The sequence below is a fragment of the Meriones unguiculatus genome, chromosome 17 (assembly GCF_030254825.1).
Source record: "Meriones unguiculatus strain TT.TT164.6M chromosome 17, Bangor_MerUng_6.1, whole genome shotgun sequence".
In the NCBI taxonomy this organism is placed as follows: domain Eukaryota; kingdom Metazoa; phylum Chordata; class Mammalia; order Rodentia; family Muridae; genus Meriones; species Meriones unguiculatus.
In genome coordinates, this window is record NC_083364.1 from 21,479,230 (window position 1) to 21,498,628 (window position 19,399).

Genomic DNA, 19,399 nt, shown 5'->3' on the forward strand with positions numbered 1-19,399 from the left:
ACTGTCGATGTTGGCCCGGCCTCTCCACCCATGTAGCTTTCAGGGCATTGCCCATTTGCATGGGACATTTGACATTGCCCAAGGTGACCTAGGGAGATGAGCAGTGGGCGCAGCTCTCCCTGGCTTCTTTCACTCCCTAAGCTGCCCTCAGTGTGTGTGCAGGCTGCTGCTCCTGCTGCATTCATTGTGAGTCCTTACTCTGTTCCAGGGGCCATGATTACAGACACAAAGGGCAGGGAAGTCACAGCAACACCTGAGGCAGTCAGCTTAAGGGGAAAAATGTAGCTGGGCATAGAGGCATATGCACACCTTTAATCCCAGCACTGGGGAGGCAGGGGCAGGTGGATCTCTGTGAGCTTGGAGCCAGCCTGGCCTACATGGTGATTTCCCAGACAGCCAGAACAACATAGACCATGTCTCAAAAAACAAAAGACATACACATTGCTGTTCCAGGTTTACTTCTGGCTCAGGGTGTCCAGACACAAAGCTTAATCTGGAGGGTAAGTTAGCAGGATCTTGGTCCAACATGGGAGGGGAGTGTTAGCCTCTCTGAGATGGATTTCAGTGAAACAGCTCTTTTCGTTGTGGGAATAGAGCTCTATAACCTTGATGAAGTGGGTAGGGTTTCAGAGTGAGCGCACAATGTTGGCTAGGGCTGAGGTGCTGAGAATGCTTTATTTGCACGAAGATGAAGTCCATGTGGTAGCTAGACAAGCCCTTCTATGGCAATAGAAAGTTTTAACCTGAAACCTGGCCAACAGGCTTTGTAACTACCTCAGAGGTGAAGAGGTGGGGGTCACAAGGCTACATGTACTGGGACATGGATGCCCAGAACAGGCAGGGAGCCATCCTTATTCCTGCTGGTCTCAAGATGAGATTTTCAGCATTTGGACATGTCTAGACCTCAGTCTTGCTCCAGGCCAGTCCCCCTGGTCCCTGGCCTATTTGCTAACACACACGCACACACACACACAGGGGGAGGGCAGGGACAATATGGACATCTTAATAATGAGTGTGTGCTCAGCATGTGTAAAAACTGTAGCAGAGAAAGAGAATGGTATCCCATAACTCCCTACAAGGCTGTAGTCCCAGTGACCTAAAACTCCTCATTGGAGATTTTTCTTTTTTGTGGGGAGGGGGTTGAAATAGGGTCTCTATGGTCCTGACTGTCCTGGAACTTGCCATGTAGACTAGGCTGGCCTCAAACTCACAGAGATCTGCCTGCCTCTGCCCCTGGGTGCTGGGACTAAAGGCTTATACTACCATGCCTGGCCTCACTAGATAATTAAAGGTGAGGAACTCTCTTTAAGTATACTGGCCTTTGGGAAACATTCCCACATTTAAACCATAGCAGGTAGGTACAGCTCTAGGGCATCATGATACAAGAACCACAAAGTTCCAGTTACCCTCAACCTCACCCTTGGCTAAGCCAGGTCTCCGGGGCTTACCATTAAGAGTGATACCATAAGTTATAGAAACAGCATTTCAGCCTAGAGCTGTGTCGGGCCCACCATCACCTGTTCTCTCAGTACCTCAACAGTAGCACACATACCATAAAATGTGAGGATAGAGGTGTCAAGAAACAGCCACACTCCAGCCCCACCCTCCTTCTGGGCCATCTGGCTTGTCTGAGGAATGTATGACAGGCATTGCCATGAATGGTTTCCTGACAGCTTGAGCCTAGTAGAGCCAGGTGTGGTTGGGTATCAGTGAAGAAGACAGTCCTGAGTGTTCTGTCCCTGGAAAATAGTTTCTGCAGGAGACAGAGCAGAGCCTTTTGTTTTAGACAGTGTGATAAGCAAAACTGGCCTCAAACTCACTATATTAACAGAGTGTGTGCCCTTAAACTCCTAGTGCTCTGGCCTCCAAATCTGAGTATTGGGGTTACAGTCACCATGTCCAAATTATTTGTCTTATTCCTCAGGCCCTACCCTAAAGGTGATGAAAGAAAGAAGGCTTGTCTGTCAGCTCTGTCTGAAGTGAAGGTGCAACCTGGTAAGCTGGCATCCTCAGGGCCAGTGAGGCTAGAGGGAGCTGCTGTCTTCTGTGGGGTGGGGCTGGTATGGAAACAGGGCCAGGCCAGCACACCACACACTTAGGCCCTCCAGCATCCCACACCCAATGTCTACGTATTGGACATATTTACTGAGAAACAGGGGTACCTGACTGTGCACAGAGTACAAAGATGGAAGAGCGTGTTAATTGCATGCTAGCCTGTGCAGCCAGGGTGGGAGCCTCCGCTGAGAGTGAAGCTATCCCCTAGCAGGCTACGGGGGGGAAGGACATGCTCAGTCCTGATGAGCTAGGGTGGATGGGAACACGAGCCCCCCTTTTCTGAGGAAGAGGTGAGGGGGGAAGGTAGAGGGAGAAAGGATGGGGCTGGGACGGGAGGGATGGGGCTACAACCAGGATGTAAAGTGAATAAAAAACAATTTAAAGTAGAGAAAAAGAGACAGAGAGAGAGGGTGTGTGTGTGTGTGTGTGTGTGTGTTGTGTGAAGCTAACCTGACACTGGTCTGGTTAGCAGGAGCAGGGCAGTTGCCAGAAAGCTAAGGTCCAGAGCATTCTGGAGAAGTATGTTCTGGAAATCTGGGGTTCTTTTGCCAGCTATCCGGAGGGATCATGAAGGGTCACAGTCAGGAAAGACAGACCCACAATGATCATTGAACAAGTCAGGGGTAGCGCAGGCAAGGGGATGCATGCCAAAGCTCCTCACAAGGCTGCTCTGCATTCAAAGCCCATGTTGGGACCTGGGTGTCTCCCCTGTGCTTACATGAACTCCCTGTGCCTCTCTTTTGTGCCTGCCCAGGCTGCTATCTGCCCAGCAATCCTGAAGCAATTGTGCTAGACATTGACTACAAGTCAGGGACACCAATGCAGAGGTGAGTGCCAGCCCCACACTGCTGTGCCTCACTCGCGAGTCTCTACTGGCTGTCTCATATGCTGCATTTGTTTTTTCAGTGCTGCAAAAGCGCCATATCTGGCCAAGTTTAAGGTGAAGCGATGTGGAGTGAGCGAGCTTGAAAAGGAAGGTCAGTATGGAACTCACTCAGTATGGCCTCTCCTCCCTGGTTTGTTACCAGCATCCTATAGAAGATGTCTGCCATCCTATGCCTGTAGGCTCACCCTCCCTCTGAAAATGGCAGGGTGCTATGCAGTAGCACTCACTTACCCTAGACTCTGTCACCCAAGTCACAGGAACCCCATCTTGAGCCAGTGTGGGGCAGGCATGCTAGTTGCTTCAGGCTCTGTGTGGGTGACACAAGAAGCATGCAGTCCTCAGGCCTGCTGACATCAGCATGGAGGGGGCGTGCTCCGGTGAGAGGGCTCAGGCTGTGGGCAAGTTCTGGAGCCTGGCTGCTCTCTGGCTCTGCACTCCTGTGGTTATGGGTAGTGCTGCATCACTCCACCACTGCTGTCTCCATGTGGCCTCTCTACAAGGGCACTTTTGGACACTTGCCATCTAATACAACTTTTTTGGGGTCCTTTGGTTTGAGTTTTTGTTTTTGTTTTATGTTTTTTGGGGGGTTTTGTTTGTTTGTTTTGTTTTGTTTATTGAGACAGGGTTTCTCTACGTAGCCTTAGCTGTCCTTGAACTCAGAGATCCATGTGCCTCTGCCTCCCGAGTGCTGGGATTAAAGCCAATGCTACCCAGCTTAGTGTGACTCTCTAGCTGGGTTCTTTTCTCTCTTCCACCCTTTTCCACCCTTACAACTTACCCCCTAACACTAAATAGGAGGAAAAAAAGGTTAGATGGTAAAAGGGGAGAAATTACCATTAAACTACTTCCAGCTGATTAGGGTCATCGAGTTCCTTAGGGCAAACTTGACCTTCCCCACCAGGAGATGTAATTTCTTCTCCTTTCTTTGCACATGACTACTTGACAAACAGCAACCAACAGCATCCAACCACCAACCAGCCAACAGCAGCAACCCTGCCTCTTGGGGCCCTAGCATTTATCTATCCTCTGAAAAGTCCCCAGAATTCCATGTCACACACTCACAGAAACTATCTGCAGCTGGCAAAACCACACACTGCTAGAGCACGAGGCAAATCAGTCATCTGCTGTGAAGCAGCCTCATAGTCCCACACCTGGGATTAAAACAAAAACATTCCCATAACATTTCTGTCTTCTTTAAAGAAACCAAAATTACAAAATTCTCACTACAAGTTCTTTTAACATGATTGCATCTTCAAACACCTAATTTCAAATAAGATCACATTTGTGGTTTGGGCTATGAAATCTGTGGGGACACAGGCCAGTGTAGAGAGATGTCTTGAGTGCCTGGCTGTGTTCTGGCCCTGAGTCCTCAGCTTGGACCCTCAGGCTTTTTTTTCAGTTCCTTGTAAACCTGTTTGTTCTTAGGGAAGCTTGGGCCTAGTGATTTGTGTGACCCCTAAGTATTTTGCAGAAGTCCCTCAAGATCCCAGCTCTTTCTAGGCCCCTGGGAGGCCACCCCATAGCCTCAGACTAACAGACACAATCCTGCCCCAACCCACAGGTCTACAGTGCCGATCAGATGCAGAGGATGAGTGCCGCACACAAGAGGCTGATGGCAAGAAGATCTGCTGGCAAGCAGCCATCTTCAAAGTGGGGGATGACTGCCGACAGGTGACAGAGCTGGCCTTATTTTGGCTAGCTAGCAGGGCAACACATCATCCCCTAGTGATATCACGTTGTGAGGCGTGACCCTTTTGGGGAACTAGTCCAGCTCCACCCTGCACCATTAATACTCATGAAAGGACAGCCTCACTCACATCCTCTGGTCAATCTCAGACAGCTCAGCATGGGTGGGCAGTAAGGCCAGACTTCTAGACTCTCATTTGGCCACAGCCTGCCCCTTTCCCTCATTGGCACCCTGTGTGAGCCTCCAGAGCCATAGTTTCTGAATTGTCCGGGGCTGAGGGGAGGACACTGACTGCATCCTTGTGCCTTTTCCATCCCAGGACATGTTAGCCCTGCAGATCATTGACCTCTTCAAGAACATCTTCCAGCTGGTCGGCCTGGACCTCTTTGTTTTTCCCTATCGGGTGGTAGCTACTGCCCCTGGGGTGAGTTCCTGGAGCATGATGGACAAAGGGACCATCACATTACTGCTGCCACCTAAATGTCCCTTCCTCCTTCTCTTCCTAGTGCGGAGTAATTGAGTGCATACCAGACTGTACCTCCCGAGACCAGCTGGGCCGCCAAACTGACTTTGGCATGTATGACTACTTCACACGCCAGTATGGGGATGAGTCTACCTTGGCCTTCCAGCAGGTAGCTAGCCCCAGAGCCTCAACTCACCCATTATCTACTGTCTGCCTTCCTCTCTTAGGAGCTAAAGAATTCACCCATAGCTTTCAGTGTTATAGAAGCCTAGAACCCCAGGGTGCAGAAAGTGCTACTGTCTCTGCCCTCTACACCGCTGCACTCGCTGCCGTGAACCCTGCATTATTGTCCCAGCTCTGCCCCTGATGTGAGCCACAGAGCCAGGGTAAGACCATAGCCCTCTCCACACAGGCACGGTACAACTTCATCCGAAGCATGGCTGCCTACAGCCTCCTGCTGTTCCTGCTGCAGATCAAGGACAGGCACAATGGCAACATCATGCTGGACAAGAAGGGTCACATCATCCACATCGGTCAGCCAGGCTGTGCCACTCCTCTCTCCCTTTGCCCATCGTAGAGAGAAGCCTACCCAAAGCCACTAGGTTATACTACTGCAGAGGTGGTCCACCAGGACTTGGGGAGCTGGGAACTAGAATGGCAGCCCACACTCTTGGTAGACATGAGAGCTAGTGAATGCCTCTGCTGTGGCCTGCCTGCTCCCTGCCTGCTCGCTGCTTCTGTCCCTACAAGAATATGGCCCACAGTGGCTGACACTTTCTCCTCCCAAAATAAACCATCTAACCTCAGGCAGCTTTTTGGGATTTTGCAGACTTTGGCTTCATGTTTGAAAGCTCACCAGGTGGCAACCTTGGCTGGGAACCAGACATCAAGCTGACAGACGAGATGGTGATGATTATGGGGGGCAAGATGGAAGCCACACCCTTCAAGTGGTTCATGGAGATGTGTGTCCGAGGTTATCTGGCTGTGCGGTGAGCCCATGGGCAATATGGAAGGGATGTCAAGGTGGGAAAGGGTGCTCATGCCCTCTGGAGCAATCAGGCTCTGCCGCACTGAGAATTCAACACTCATATCAGGTGGCTAACAGACACCTGCAACTCCAGCTCCAAGAGACCCACTGCCTACGCTGGCCTCGTGAGGGACCTGCACATCTGCATGCATACACTCAAACACGTGAAGATAATTTTGTCTAGGTCACTATACAGCGCTGGCTGTCCTGGAACTTCACTATGTAGACCAGGCTGTAGAGCGGAGTTGGCCATCAAAGGTTAGGCTCACAACCAGACAAGACAAATCTCTTTTTAGAAGTGAAGGGCTGGGGGCTGAAGAGGTGACTCTTCCAGAGGTCCTGAGTTCAATTCCCAGCAACCACATGGTGGCTCCCAACCATCTATAGTGAGATCTGGTGCTCTCTTTTGGCATACAGGCACACATGTAGGCAGAACATTTATAATCTAATAATGTTTAAAAAAAAAAAAAAGTAAAGGGCCTCGCCTGTGAGAGTAATTCCCACTCTGAACCTCCAGCCAAATCCTGTCATCTCCCACAGCTGACCTTAACATCTCCCAGCACCCTAGCCACCGTTTCACCTATGATAGAGACTGGCATCAACCAAATGTCACACAGAATATCACTATGGCACATCCCACAGCGTCTTTGGAACCACCACTAGAAGCCTGGCATAGTGGCACAGGGCAGGACCACTCAGCCTTACAGAACTGTGTTAGCCTGGCAGAGGCAGGCAGCAGATTGTGTGGGAAGGTGGCAGCTGGACTGTGAGCAGGACTACTGTTCAAGCTGACTCTGTCTCCACCCTCCCTGTCTCTACAGGCCCTATATGGATGCAGTCGTCTCGCTGGTTACACTCATGTTGGACACAGGCCTCCCATGTTTCCGTGGCCAGACAATCAAGCTTTTGAAGTAGGTGCCACTTGGGGAAGAGTTGTCCATCTGCTGGGGTTCTCCCTATATAGCCTTGAACACCCGAGCAGACAGGGTTCCTAGAATAGCCGGGTGGCACTCAGCTCCCTAAGTAGTTGCTGGAAGGGTCAGGGAGCACACTAGGCCACACCAGGAGATCCTCCTTCAACTGGACTGATCCCCACAAATGCAGTCTCCCTTCATCTTTTCCCAGACATAGGTTCAGCCCTAACATGACAGAGCGAGAGGCTGCGAATTTTATCATGAAGGTCATCCAGAGCTGTTTCCTCAGCAACAGGCAAGTCGCCCACTGTGCCTGAGCCCTCCTGGGGACAGGCAGATGGGGAGGGCTCCTACAGATGAGCGTCTTGTCTTCACTTTCCTTACTTGACCTTTCAGGAGCCGGACCTATGACATGATCCAGTACTACCAGAATGACATCCCCTACTAAGGCTGGTATCCCACAGCAGCTCACAATGTTACCATAGAAACTGTCTGTGCTTCTAAGTGTGTAACAGACACGTGGGAGTTTGATGCACTTTGTTCACACCAGACACATTCCCTACTTGGTCCATGAAGTGTTTTCCTGTGTAAACATAAAAAATTGACATGGAAAAAATAAAATCCCAAAATGTACTGCTTTTGTTTTGTTAGCTAGGCAAAAATTTGACCTGTGGTTGAGGCTGCCCTTGAATTCCTGGTCCTTTTGAGTCACAGTTAGCTTAGTAGTCTTGGGGAATCAAACCCAGGGCCAATGCATGCTGGGTAAGCACGCCACCCCCAGCTATAGCCCCAGCCTATGTCTGTCAGGACCAACAAGAGCCCCCTCAAAGGGGAGACCTTCCTAGCCACCTTTGTCTTGATATCTCTCTGAAGCCCCTACATGGATATGGTTATTTCTGTGGCAAGTCAAGCTCCCAATAGGTGCCATTGTGGTCTCAAAAGTAAAATTTTAAATTGGAGTCTGTAGTTCAAACATTTGCCGGGCATGCACAGGCCATCCTCACTAGATGGGATTGGTGGCAGGGCGAGGGTGGGAGGAAACTGAGAAAGCAAACAAAGTGGGGCCCAGGAGTAGCCCACACCTGGAATCCTGGTACTTCTCATCCTCGGTTTCCTTGTTTGCTTTTTTGATTGTTTTGTTTTTCCAGACAGGGTTTCTCTGTGTAGCCTTGGCTGTCCTGGAACTTGTTCTGTAGACCAGAGTGGACTCAAACTCACAGAGGTCCACCTGCCTCTGCCTCCAGAGTGCTGGGATTAAAGGCTTTTGCCACTACCAACCGGTGGTTTGGGGTTTTTTTGTTTTGTATGTGTATGTGTGTCTGCGTGTAGTTTGTGCGCCATGACCGTGGTGGTTTGACTAGGTCTGGCCACCATAGATTCATGTCTGAATGCTAGGCCCATAGGAAGTGTCGGTGTGGGAACAGGCTTTGAGGTCTCACGGGCTCAAGCTAAGCACAGTGTGGCACGTGGTCCCCGGCTGCCTGCGGATCAAGGTAGAGAGCTCGCGGCTCCCCCAGCACCATGTCTGCCTGCACGCCGCCATGCTCCCACCACGATGACAGTGGACCAAAGCTCTGAAACTGTAAGAACCAGACCCAGGTAAATGCTTTCCTTTATAAAAGCTGCTGTGGTCATGGTGTCTCCTCACAGCAATAGAACCCCAAGACAGTGACCGTACCGGGGCCCAGGGGAGCACATCAGATCCCCTGAACCAAGAGTGACAGGATGTTGTCTTGTGTGAATACTGGAAAATGAACTGAGGTCCTCTTTAAGAGCAGCAAATGCCTTGTCCAGCCCACCTAGTTTCCTGAGGTAGTCTCCCCCTTGGCTGGAGCTCACCGATTCCCACCTGTCTCTACCTTCCCACTGGAGGTAGAGGCCACTTGCATGCTACAAAACCTTAATGACATCAGGTTGTTTTCTCCAAGTTCAGCTTTACCTTGTCAGGCTGCTAAGGCAGTCTGCAGTGAGCTTAACAGAAAAGCTGCAATTATTTAAATACCAGGGTTATAATGGCTCAGCATCCACAGCGCTGAGCTCAGTCCCCTGACAGAATAAACCACACCTGGTAGGCTCATGCCCCTAATCCACTCAGGTAGGAAGATCAGTAGTTCAAGTTCCCTCTGCTACATTGTGAGTTCAAAGCTGGGATGAGACTCCCAGCTCCAAATAAATTAGTCTAGAACTAATGTGCTGGATCAAAATTCAGCCCAGATTCATTTCCACTCAGCAGGGCATTCCTCATATACAAGCACGTTTCCCCTGAAGCCCACAGTGGCAAGCAGAAGCTATCCAGTGTGTTCAGATGCTGTGGGCGAGTTTGGGAATGGGGAACTTGAACCAGCCCAGAGGGAACCTCAACGGTGAGGGGGATCTAGAATAACTGCACATCCGGGGAAAATAATCCACGCCACGGAGGGCACCTGACAGGACAGCACCCATCCTGCCCAAAGGCAGGGCTGGCGCTCAGCGGTGAGAACTGTGAGAAAGGACAGCCTGGGAACGAGCAGTCCGCCACTAACAGGCACCGCCTCTGTCCAGGTGACAAGGGGCTTGCTGGGCCCGTAGGAGCACACGAACTCCACCCTCGTCCATTTCATACAGGCAGGCACCCCAGAAACCACAAAAGAGACAGAGATGAAGGCGGCCGAAGCCGGCATGATGCGCTCTAGGCAGGCAGCAGTCCGCGCGCGCGCAGCTCAAGCAAAGGCGACAGCGTGTAGCGCAGCCTGCGGAAGACCGCGTCCGAGCCGAGGCTCGGGAGTCCCGGGCCGATGGCTTCGGGCTTCGCCAGCGCCACGTAGAGCAGAGGCAGCACCAGGAAACCCAGCGGAAGCAGCAGCAGCGTCTGTAGCGCGCTCAGCGCCCACAGCCTGCAGAACCACCAACGGACACGTGGGTGCTGGCTCTGAGACCCCGAATCCGCACCGCCAGGACCGCCCCCCGCCAGCCACTCACCTGAGGCTCCCCGAGCCCGCACCGCCAAACAGCCGCTTTTCCTGCAGAGAAAGGGCCGCATACAGCTCTGCGCCGGGGCAGCGGCAAGGCTCTAGCCAAGTCTCTCCGGGAGAGAGCGGGTCACCCGAGGCGGACAGCGCCAGCCCACGCGCCCCAGCCCGCGCTCACGCAGTCAGCCCTGGCCACCTCCTCCATGAGTGAGCCCGCGCAGTCCTGCACCCGACGAGGCTGCGAGTCCCACCTGCAGGACAGGCGCGGAGATGGGCCACCTGGCCCGGCCTGGCGCCTTCTCACCGCCCTCCCAAGTCCCAGCCCTTACGGTTCCGAGCCACCACGCGTAGCCTCCAGAGCAGCCGCTGCCTCCATCACCTTGCCCTGCAGCTCCTGAAGGATGGCGACAGGGACTCAGGGCAGAGGACGCGGCACCAGGGGCTAAGGAAAACAAGGTTCAAACCGCGGGGCATTCGGAAGAAACCGGCTCTCAAAAGCGAGGGGCCGCACCTGCAGAACGCCACTCTGCTCCTGGAAACTGGCCCACGCCTCTTCCGTCCGCTGAGCGCCCTGGAAGCCGAGGGGCTTGATGAGCCTCGCGCGGTCAGGCCCTCCCCACCAGCCCTCCTATGAGCGTCAAGCGCCGTTCGCACCTGTCGCAGGTCCTCTGCCTGCATGGTGAATTTGGCCTCCGCCAGCTCCAGATGTTTCTTCGGGAGGACCAAGCGATGTCAAGAACGCGCAGGCCTCGCGCCTCGGGGCCTCCGCGGTTCGGGCCCTGGTCTTCGGGTCCGATGCTCCTCCCACGGTTCCACCCCTGGCACGACCCCGCCCACAGCCACGCTCCACCCACAGCTCCACCCCCGACCCCGCCCAGGTACCTGCAGCGCCGCCAGCTGAGTCCCGAGCTGCTGCTCCGCCCGCTGTTGGCTCCGCTGTTCCCCTCCGTAGTAGAAAAGCTGGAGACGGAGATCGTGAGCGCCAGGTTTATGGGACCTTGGCGAGGGCGTGACCTGAGACACTGCACGTACCTGGCTGGACAGCTCCTCCCACTGTTCCTGCAGCTTCCGATTTTGTTGCTCCTGCACACGACAGGGTCCGGGCTGGCTAGGTCTCTCCGCCAGCCTCGCCACCCCGGGCCCCGCCTCTTGCTCCTGCCCTCACTAGTTCCAGCCGGTGCTGCTCGGCGGCCTCCAGCAGCCCACGAGCCCGCTCCGCGTGCTCCCGTGCCGCCTCGCGCGCCTCCCCTCCAATCGCTCGCGACGCTTGGCTTCGTCTCCGCTGCAGGCTAAATGGCGGGGGTGGGGGGTGGGGATGGTCAGGGATGAAACTGGGGCGCGCAGTCCTCCGGGAAGGACCAAGCTGGGATCCCACTGCCTCGAGCGAGGGCTGCCGACAAGCCGCCGGGTGGCCTCGTCTTCGCACCTGCGCTCGCGCTCCCGCAGCTCGTCCAGGCGCGCGGTGAGGCTCTCGCTCTCGGCCTCCAGCCCACGCACCAGCTCCTCCAGCTCCTGCTTCCGCAGGCGGCCATCACGGTTGTCCTTCTGCAGCTGCAGCAGCTGCTCCTGCGGTTCAGCCATGGCTTCAGCGCTCCTCCTCGACTCCGCGGACCCCCGCTGCCTGGGTGACCCGGTGGCCCGCGTCACAATGGGCAGCAGGGGGCGCCGGATTCCGACCCGAGACGGTCACGCCCGATCAATTCAAATTTTATCAAAGCCCTTCCTGGTGGCCCCCCCGTCGGTAATCCTATCTTTTGAGGTGTCGGGGACGTGAAGATCAGGCGTTCAAGGTCATCCTTTGCTACATATATATCGAGTTTGAGGCTAGCCAAAGCTACATGAGTACCTGCCTCAAAAAACACAACAAAAATATCACAGTCACGATCGGATCCGTAGAAAGTTACTAAAGTTCTAAGGAAAGACCGGACCTGATGGTTCGTTCTTGTAATACCAGGCTGAGCCAAGGAAATCACCTAGAGCTCAAGATGAGCCTAGCTATACAGCAAGACCCTGATTCAAAAACAGAGAAACTGAACTACCACAGTAAATAATTACGGGCTAACCTATAGCGGGTGTGCCTCGCCTTAGATTCTGAATGACCAGGGCAGGGAATACCAACATTTTGAGAAAACCGTTTATAATTAGGTTTTTCTGCCCCGTGCTTTGGAAAAATGACTGGTGTGGTTGCAGAGGTGGACTTTTGCTAGCACAGCGCCTTCCTGAGTAGGGGTGACAGGGCCGTGGAAGAGCGGCGGGCATCTGGTGCCGGAATGTCATGGCATTCTCTTGTCTCCGCGTTTTAAGCTCTAGAAGACCATTATTGATCGGGCTTGTTGGGCAGTGTTGAGTAGGAAATGGGTGATGGAGTTTTGTGATCTGGGGAGTTCTGTAGCCAGCCTCGTCTCGTCTGGAACTCAACCTGCCTTCACCTCCCTGGTACCGGGTTACACGCGAATTATCACACTGAGCTTAATAATGTTTTTCTACAATTTGTTTTTATGTGTGTGTGTGTGTGTGTGTGTGTGTGTGTGTGTGTGTGCTACATGTGTGCTGGTGTCTCGGGAGGACGTCAGATGCCGCTGAAGGTGCAGTTCCAGCCAGTTGTAAGCCACCTATGTGGGTGCTGGGAACGAAATTCTGGGTCTCTGGAAGAGCAGCAAGTGGTACCCTGTCACCTTTCAATTCCGTGGTGATAGAAATCTCTATAAATACAGTGTTTTGCCTACAGGCCAGAAGACGGAACCAGATCACATGGTTGGGAACCACCAAGTGGTTGCTAGGAATTGAACTCAAAACCTTTGGAAGAACAGACAGTGCTCTTAACTTCTGAGCCACCTCTCCAACCCTATAAAGAATTTTTTAAAGATTTATTTATTTATTTTATGTATGTGAGTGTCAGAAGAGGGCATCAGATCACATTATAGACTGTTATGAGCCACCTTGTGGTTACTGGGAATCAAACTCAGGACCTCTGGAAGAGCAGTCAATGCTCTTAACCTCTGAGCCATCTCTCCAGCCCCATCTATAAAGATTTAAAGCTAATTTATTTCATAATTTGGAGGATATACTTTCCCAATGCTATAATAAATTTAATAAAGCATAGCATATTTAATAAAGCATAGTAGCTTCTCCCTGAGGGAGGCTCAGACAGGAATGTTGCTGAAAATTCAAATCCAGCCTGGGCTACATAGTAAGGCCTTATCTCAAACAACAACAACAAAAATGACTAGACTTATTTTTTAAGTGAGCTGAGGATATGAGTTGGCAGAATCCCTGCACACACAGGGTGTTAGCTCCAATCCCCCGTAACACACACAATCATTTCTTTAAAGGACTGTCGGATTGCTCTGGCTAACCCAGAGCTCCCCTGCTCCCACCAATATGTCTCACTAGAAGGCGAGAGCTTTCGGGCGCTGTGAGCACATTTCAGATTCCAGATTCTGGTGTGTCATCTCATCCACACACAGAATTGAAAACTCCACGTCTCTAAAACCGTTGTGGCCCTGGTAACTTGACTGGACACTTGATTTATGTTTGCTGTAGTGGGGATGGAGCCAAGTCTCCCCTCTGAGAACTGCACCCTTGGGCTTCCCTCTCCTCACTTTGCCCTTCCTCCTCCCCCACCCCCATTGAGACTCCTCCCTCAGCCACCGCCTACTCTGCAGGCCTTTCCTTCCTACTGGCCTTTGAGCAGCTCCCCTTAATCACTCGGCATACCTGGAGCTTCAGTGTTTACTCCGTTTTGCTAATCTAGGATTTTTTTTTCTTTTGTTTGATTGCTTATTATTATTACCCTTGAGGCAGGGATTCCTGTAGCTCATACTGGCCTAAAACTCAACTGTGCGGCCAAGAATGATCTGCGGCTCCTTACTCTCCCACCTGCCCTGACAGGTGCCAAGATCACAGGCTGCACCTCTGCGTCTGGCCTTTTTCTTAAGATCAACATGTGCTGCTTTTACAGTAAGAGAAAAGTAAGGTTCTTGCTAAGTAACCTTGGCTGGCCTATAGCCCAGGTTGGCCTCCAACTTGTGGCGATCTTATCTCTGTGTCCAAAGGCTTGTACCAGCATCCCTGGCTAGAAGTCGGCAGAAGAAATGCACTGTACTATGCTAAAAAAAAAAAAAAAAAGTGAAAGTTGAGGCAAGATACAAAATTAGGACTTGGGAAAGAAAAGGAACCCTTCCCTATCCTGGAATCTTTCACCAGCAGTCAACATCTGCTGTGAACACACAAATAAATAATAAACCCTTCACTTAGAGATATTGAATGCTGATGCAGCGGTGAACAAGGCTTAAGGCCTGAATGTCCATGACCTTGGGTGGGGTTCAACAACAACACACACACACAAATTAAGCTTCACTCGTAGCTTTGCATTCCTGTCTCCTCAGCAATAATCCTGTTAGGGGCTCCGCTGAAAACACCCTGTGATCTCAGATCTCCGGCTCCTTGGCCAGGCTTTGAAGATACTAGCTTCAAATCCTACCTGTGACCTTTGTAAAGAATGACATTTGACCCTACCTTAAGAGCCGCTGTGCAGCGGTTTCCTCAGAGAAACTCCTCAAGACTCAAAGTTCTAAGGTGAAGCTTAGAACTTAGGAGGTCAAGGGGGGTAAAGGGTTGGTGTTGCACCCCTTTAGTCCCAGCACTTGGGAGGCAGAGGCGGGAAGTTAGCTCTTGAGTTCGAGGCCAGCCCGGTCTACAGAGTAAGTTCTAGGACAGCCAAGGCTACACAATGAAACCCTGCCTCAAAAAAAAAAAAAAGAAAAGAAAAGAAAAGAAAAGAAAGAAAGAAAGAAAAGGAAAGGGAAACAAACAAAAGACTCAGAATGTTCCTGAAGCTTGGCAGAGGCAAGAGACCCTTCCTCAAGGTTCCAGGGTAGCAAGGCCTCCTGAGGAGACAGAGGCCAGCAGGCTGCCTGGAAGAGGTTCAGCTGTCCCACCTGCTGTGCGCCCCAGGATTCCGGCGTTCGTGATCTGCCGCCCACGCTGGGGTGGGCCTTGGAAGGCTCAGCTGCCTTTGAGTCATCTCTGCTCCTCGTAGGTAACCCAAATAAGCTCACTGGTTCACCACATTGGGCTTTGGCGGTGTCCAGACTTTGGCTTGCTTGTCGATGGCCCCCATCTGAGGTCAGAAGACATTTGCTCACATCTCCCAGGGAAGGCTCCCACGTTCACATGTAGCTGCCCTTGCTTCTTTGAGGAGCCCACACCTACGCTCTGAGGTGAGCCCTTCCCAGCACTTCAACTTACCTTACTCCTCACGCTTAAAGTCTGTATTGCTATCTTAGGCTAGTGACATGCTCAACAAGATAAGCCCCTCTCTCAGAACCACAGTGAGAGACCGCTCCAGTTGCCCTGTGACTTCTACACATGGAGGCCACGGGACACGTGTGCCACCCCCAACATCAAAGACACAGACAGCAAGCTTAACTTGATTTAATTTTTAATGTATATGGGTGGTTTTGTTACTTACTTATTTTGGTTTTTCGAGTCCTGAACTCACTCTGTAGACCAGGCTGGCCTGGAATTCACAGAGATCTGCTTGGCCCTGCCTCCCTGAGTGCAGGGATTCCCGGCGTGTGCCACCAACGCCCTGCTGTGTTTGGGTGTTTTCTCAGCATGCTCTTGCATCATGTACATGCAGTGCTCACAGGTGCCAGAAGAGGGCACCAGATCCCCTGAAATGAGTTACAGGTGGCTTTGGGCTGGAATCCAACCAAGTCCTCTGGGATGTCCTGTTACCTGCTGAGCTATCTCTCCAGCCCCCAGGCTTTGCTTCACACTGGCCAATCCTGCAATACTCTCCTGTGCCAAAGCCCTAAGTCAGTGGCCTGAGCTGAAATCCCAAAAAGATGAATAGAGAAAGTGACAAAGAAGCTGTGCCCCCTTCACCATCTCCCTTGACAACAGCAATGGAGGACTCAGCTGGCTCATCTTTGTCCACAACTTAGGAAATTGTGGCCGTTTCCTGGCCACAGAATCAGGCCACAAACACCTTATACGCAATGACACAGGCTGTCATTGTTGCTGGCCAGATCTGGCCCCAGGCCCAGGCTCACCTTCAAAAAGGTGAAGGGCTGCCTGGTCTGAGGATTTTCTCCCTGTCACCTAGGGATCATCTCCTGTCTGGAAGGGGATCAGTGCCCCAATCAGTACTAGGAGGCTGTAGTTGCCGGGAAAGTGGTCAGTGTTCACCCTCCCTAAGAGGACACCTTATTTCCTTTCTGGACATGCTAACATTCCTCACTGCTTTCTCGTGCCTTCACCTTACCCACGGTTCTAAACTCTCTCCCACAGTGACAAACATCTCCACCTCCACCAGGGTACCCCCAGGGCAGCTTCCGTAGACCTCGCACAGCCCAGGACTCCCTTTGCTGCTCCCGCTGATTGCTCTAGCCTCGTGCACAGCCTTTACACTAGGCTGTCCCCAGTTCTGTTGCAAACCACAGACCCATCTGTCCCACAGACTTCTCACTTATGAGAGGGAAGCCCTGGACTCAGCCTACTGTGACCTGCCTACTGTTTGCCCGACACGGGGAGATCCACTTGACCCCATGATTGAGGAGGAGGATTGAGGGACATAGTCCTGAGGAGAGTGTTAGCTGCCCCATGCCACCCGCTTCTTACATCGACATAGCTTCAGACTGGACCACTCCAAACTCCCTACTAAACCTCCTAAACTGTTCCGGTTCCTTGGCTGTGACTTCACAGAACACAAGTTCAAGTCAGTGCTCACTGGGCTCTTAGGCACAAAGACCTACTGCTCCTTCATCTCCCAGCACCACAAAAACAACCCATCCTGCCCAGTGCTGCTACTGCACCCTTGGTGGATGGCACTGGGCAGCCACAGGAACTCGGCCGGGATGGTGACCAGAACAGAAGAAGACACTGCATGTGCAAACGGACTAGCTGCTTCTGCTACAGAGACCTGGCAAGCTGACTGAGGACAGAGGCTCCTGTTAGAAGCTAGCATTCAAAAGCCAGGCAGATGTGCCCTCAGGATTCCCCTACCTCTTCTCAGTACCCCTAACTCTCCCTGCAGTGACACAGCTGGGCATCTGTAAGGCCCACAGGGCCACTGGTTATCAAGGCAGGTGAGGGCCAGCTGAGCAGCCATCACTTTTTTCCACTTTAAGTCTCAGTAGTGTTTCCTATGCCTGCCACATGCCCAGATAAACTACCCGTGCTCCTGTGCACTGGAGCTTGGGCTACATCTGCCCACACTGAACCCCAGACCTGCCCTACAGTGGCCACTCCAGGCAGGCGGTGGTCTCACTTGCCATCAAAATGAGTGTTGTCTGTGGGCAGAGTCTCCAGGGACGTCACCACAATGGCAGGAAGGTGCTTGAAAGTGTCGTTCCCAAAGTCAAGCGTGGCTTTTACAGTCTCTGTATGAGTGAGCATATGCATACCGCACAGCACATGTGACGGGCAAAGGGCAGCCTGCTGGATGCCTACTCTCTCCTTCCATTCCGGGAGGCCCCCGGATCACCCCCAGGCTTCGGCAAGCCCCTACACCCACTGAGCCATCCCAGAAGCCCGAAACATGGCTTTCAAGGCCCTTTATTGAGCCAGCTGGTGTCCTATGCACCACCCAAGATTCTAGCAAGTGCCAGTAACTACCACCGTCCCTGTACGCAATGTTCTTTCCCCAGGACACCAACCCAGCTGCTCCTGCACCTAAGAAGCTGTAAAAGTATCTTTTATTTGCTAGTTGTCTCCGAGGCTTACTGCCTCTGTCTGCTGAACTAGGCCTAGCTAGTCCTGAAAGCTTCCAGCCTCCATACAATCTGATCTAGGCCTAGAGTGTTTTCAGCCTCTGAGACTCACCACTGAATAAACTCCCCCTTTCTAGTTCTTGCTGAACTCTGGCTGGCTGGTTCAACTCAGCTGTTCTGGCTCACACTCCTCTCCCAGCCGACTGATTCAATCTGGCTTCTCTCTCTCCACCTCTGACTGAATTGCTCTGCTTGCCTTCAAACTGACTCTAGCAATCTGTTCTAACCTTCTGGCTCAGTTCTCTGGCTTGTTCTCTCTTCAGCCTGTCTCTGTAAAACTCTCCGGGAACTGAACTGCCATCGACTCAACTCCACGCACTGCCTCTCAACTCACTGTCAGCCAAACTGAACAGCGCTGACAGGCAGACCCTGTCTCCTGGATTAAAGAAGGCATGTCTGTATTCCAGCTGGATCACACCTAAGTCTTTGGACGTGATCTCTTGCCAGAGCAGCCATGTTCTGAATTAAAATTTCTTTGCAAGGAGCAACTCTGAGTGACCTTCTAATTCTAAAGGGACACTAGAGACCTATAGTGCGGAGGTCAGCAGCATCAGGGCTGGCTGCTTCCAAGTTCTCAGCATCTTACTCAGGATTTAAGAAAAAGTACCAGCACTGCTCACAGCGACAGTACGGAGTGGAGAGGAATGAGATCACAGGCAGCTAGATGAGGGAAGGTACGCCAGGACAATAATCCTGGATACTATGGGGTCGACACAGTGAAGCTAGTTGCTAAGGGGCAGAGTCCGGATGGTTCTCTATTTCAACTGACAGGCTGAAAGATGTATTTACGTTATACATGCAGGTAAGCCCGTCCAGCGCATTATTAGAAGAGGGGTCACACAGATCACACCACAGCTTGCATATAGCACTTTCTAACATAGAAGCCAGCAATGCCGGCTCCTTGGTGCTGGCCTGAAGGCCACACCAGGGACACCCTGAGGTGATCAGCTTTACCTGTAGTCAGAAAGAACTGAATAGGTTGACCTGAAAATTATAAGGAGCTGACATTTTTATAAGTTTGCTGGCCAGTGGCTGCACCAAGGAATACATGAGCATTGCCCCTAAGCCGATGCCAGGGTACAACTGTCAGCAGCACTCAGGGTTTCTTTCCAGCAAGCTATCCTGTATCCTCAGGGACTACTGACCCCAGGCCATGCTAAGAGCAGTGCCTTCTGTCCAGAGAAACCAGTCCCTACTATTGCCTAACTTGTCTGATTATATAGGCCAGCATCCATCTGGTCCCCCTGAAAGCCTGAAAGTATGTCCTTGCCTGCACTGCCATCCTTCAGCCTGACCACATTCCCAAACTCCATCCACCTCAAGTGATTTTGACTTCCTGGTCTAGGGAACCACCTTGCTAGCCCCCAGCAGCTCCTTCCTTCCTCAGGCCACAGCTGAAAACAGGCAGGCCTGAGGGAGGTGGAAAGACAGTGTGAATCATGGGCCTTGGCTACAGGTTCACAAACCCACAGCAACCCAGACCAGGTGGTCACACGTGTGTCCGTGTATTCCTAAAAATAATTGGTACAGCTACAAATCACCACACGAGACCCAACAGCCTGTGAAGGGGGTTAGCACAGCACGACTGTCAGTTAAGGTGTACCGATGCCACAACTGCACGGTTCACACTGGATCCTGGGA

At 52.2% G+C, this 19,399-nt stretch overlaps 2 protein-coding genes across 2 annotated transcripts in view; one reads left to right on the forward strand and one right to left on the reverse strand.

The window, feature by feature from the left end:
• Pi4ka (phosphatidylinositol 4-kinase alpha) overlaps positions 1-8,309 on the forward strand; it is a 117,715-nt gene extending 109,406 nt beyond the window's left edge. Inside the window, exons 45-55 of the mRNA XM_021654527.2 lie at positions 1,925-1,995; positions 2,810-2,882; positions 2,962-3,032; positions 4,503-4,612; positions 4,948-5,052; positions 5,135-5,260; positions 5,504-5,624; positions 5,921-6,080; positions 6,940-7,029; positions 7,244-7,327; positions 7,429-8,309. Coding sequence (XP_021510202.1) covers positions 1,925-1,995; positions 2,810-2,882; positions 2,962-3,032; positions 4,503-4,612; positions 4,948-5,052; positions 5,135-5,260; positions 5,504-5,624; positions 5,921-6,080; positions 6,940-7,029; positions 7,244-7,327; positions 7,429-7,480 — 1,063 coding nt within the window. The 3' untranslated portion in view covers positions 7,481-8,309. The remainder of the gene's footprint in view (positions 1-1,924; positions 1,996-2,809; positions 2,883-2,961; positions 3,033-4,502; positions 4,613-4,947; positions 5,053-5,134; positions 5,261-5,503; positions 5,625-5,920; positions 6,081-6,939; positions 7,030-7,243; positions 7,328-7,428) is intronic.
• A 56-nt stretch (positions 8,310-8,365) lies between these two features.
• Positions 8,366-11,571, reverse strand: Tmem191c (transmembrane protein 191C). The gene is made up of 10 exons (XM_021654548.2): positions 11,407-11,571; positions 11,146-11,269; positions 11,013-11,063; positions 10,863-10,940; positions 10,635-10,691; positions 10,492-10,551; positions 10,310-10,374; positions 10,159-10,231; positions 9,991-10,031; positions 8,366-9,905 (listed from the first exon to the last, which is right to left on the reverse strand). Exons 1-10 carry the CDS (start codon positions 11,559-11,561, stop codon positions 9,701-9,703), a joined length of 909 nt encoding a protein of 302 aa, XP_021510223.1. The 5' UTR covers positions 11,562-11,571; the 3' UTR covers positions 8,366-9,700.
• Positions 11,572-19,399: the final 7,828 nt, after the last annotated feature.

Bases quoted from the DNA above. Each gene is read 5' to 3' on its own strand.
- Tmem191c (XM_021654548.2), bottom strand. From the start codon at position 11,561: ATGGCTGAACCGCAGGAGCAGCTGCTGCAGCTGCAGAAGGACAACCGT. The intron at 10,941-11,012 runs GTACGTGCAGTG...CTCCGTCTCCAG, and splicing joins GGGAGGAGCTGTCCAGCCAG to CTTTTCTACTACGGAGGGGA. The intron at 10,375-10,491 runs GTGCGGCCCCTC...GCCATCCTTCAG, and splicing joins AGCAGAGTGGCGTTCTGCAG to GAGCTGCAGGGCAAGGTGAT.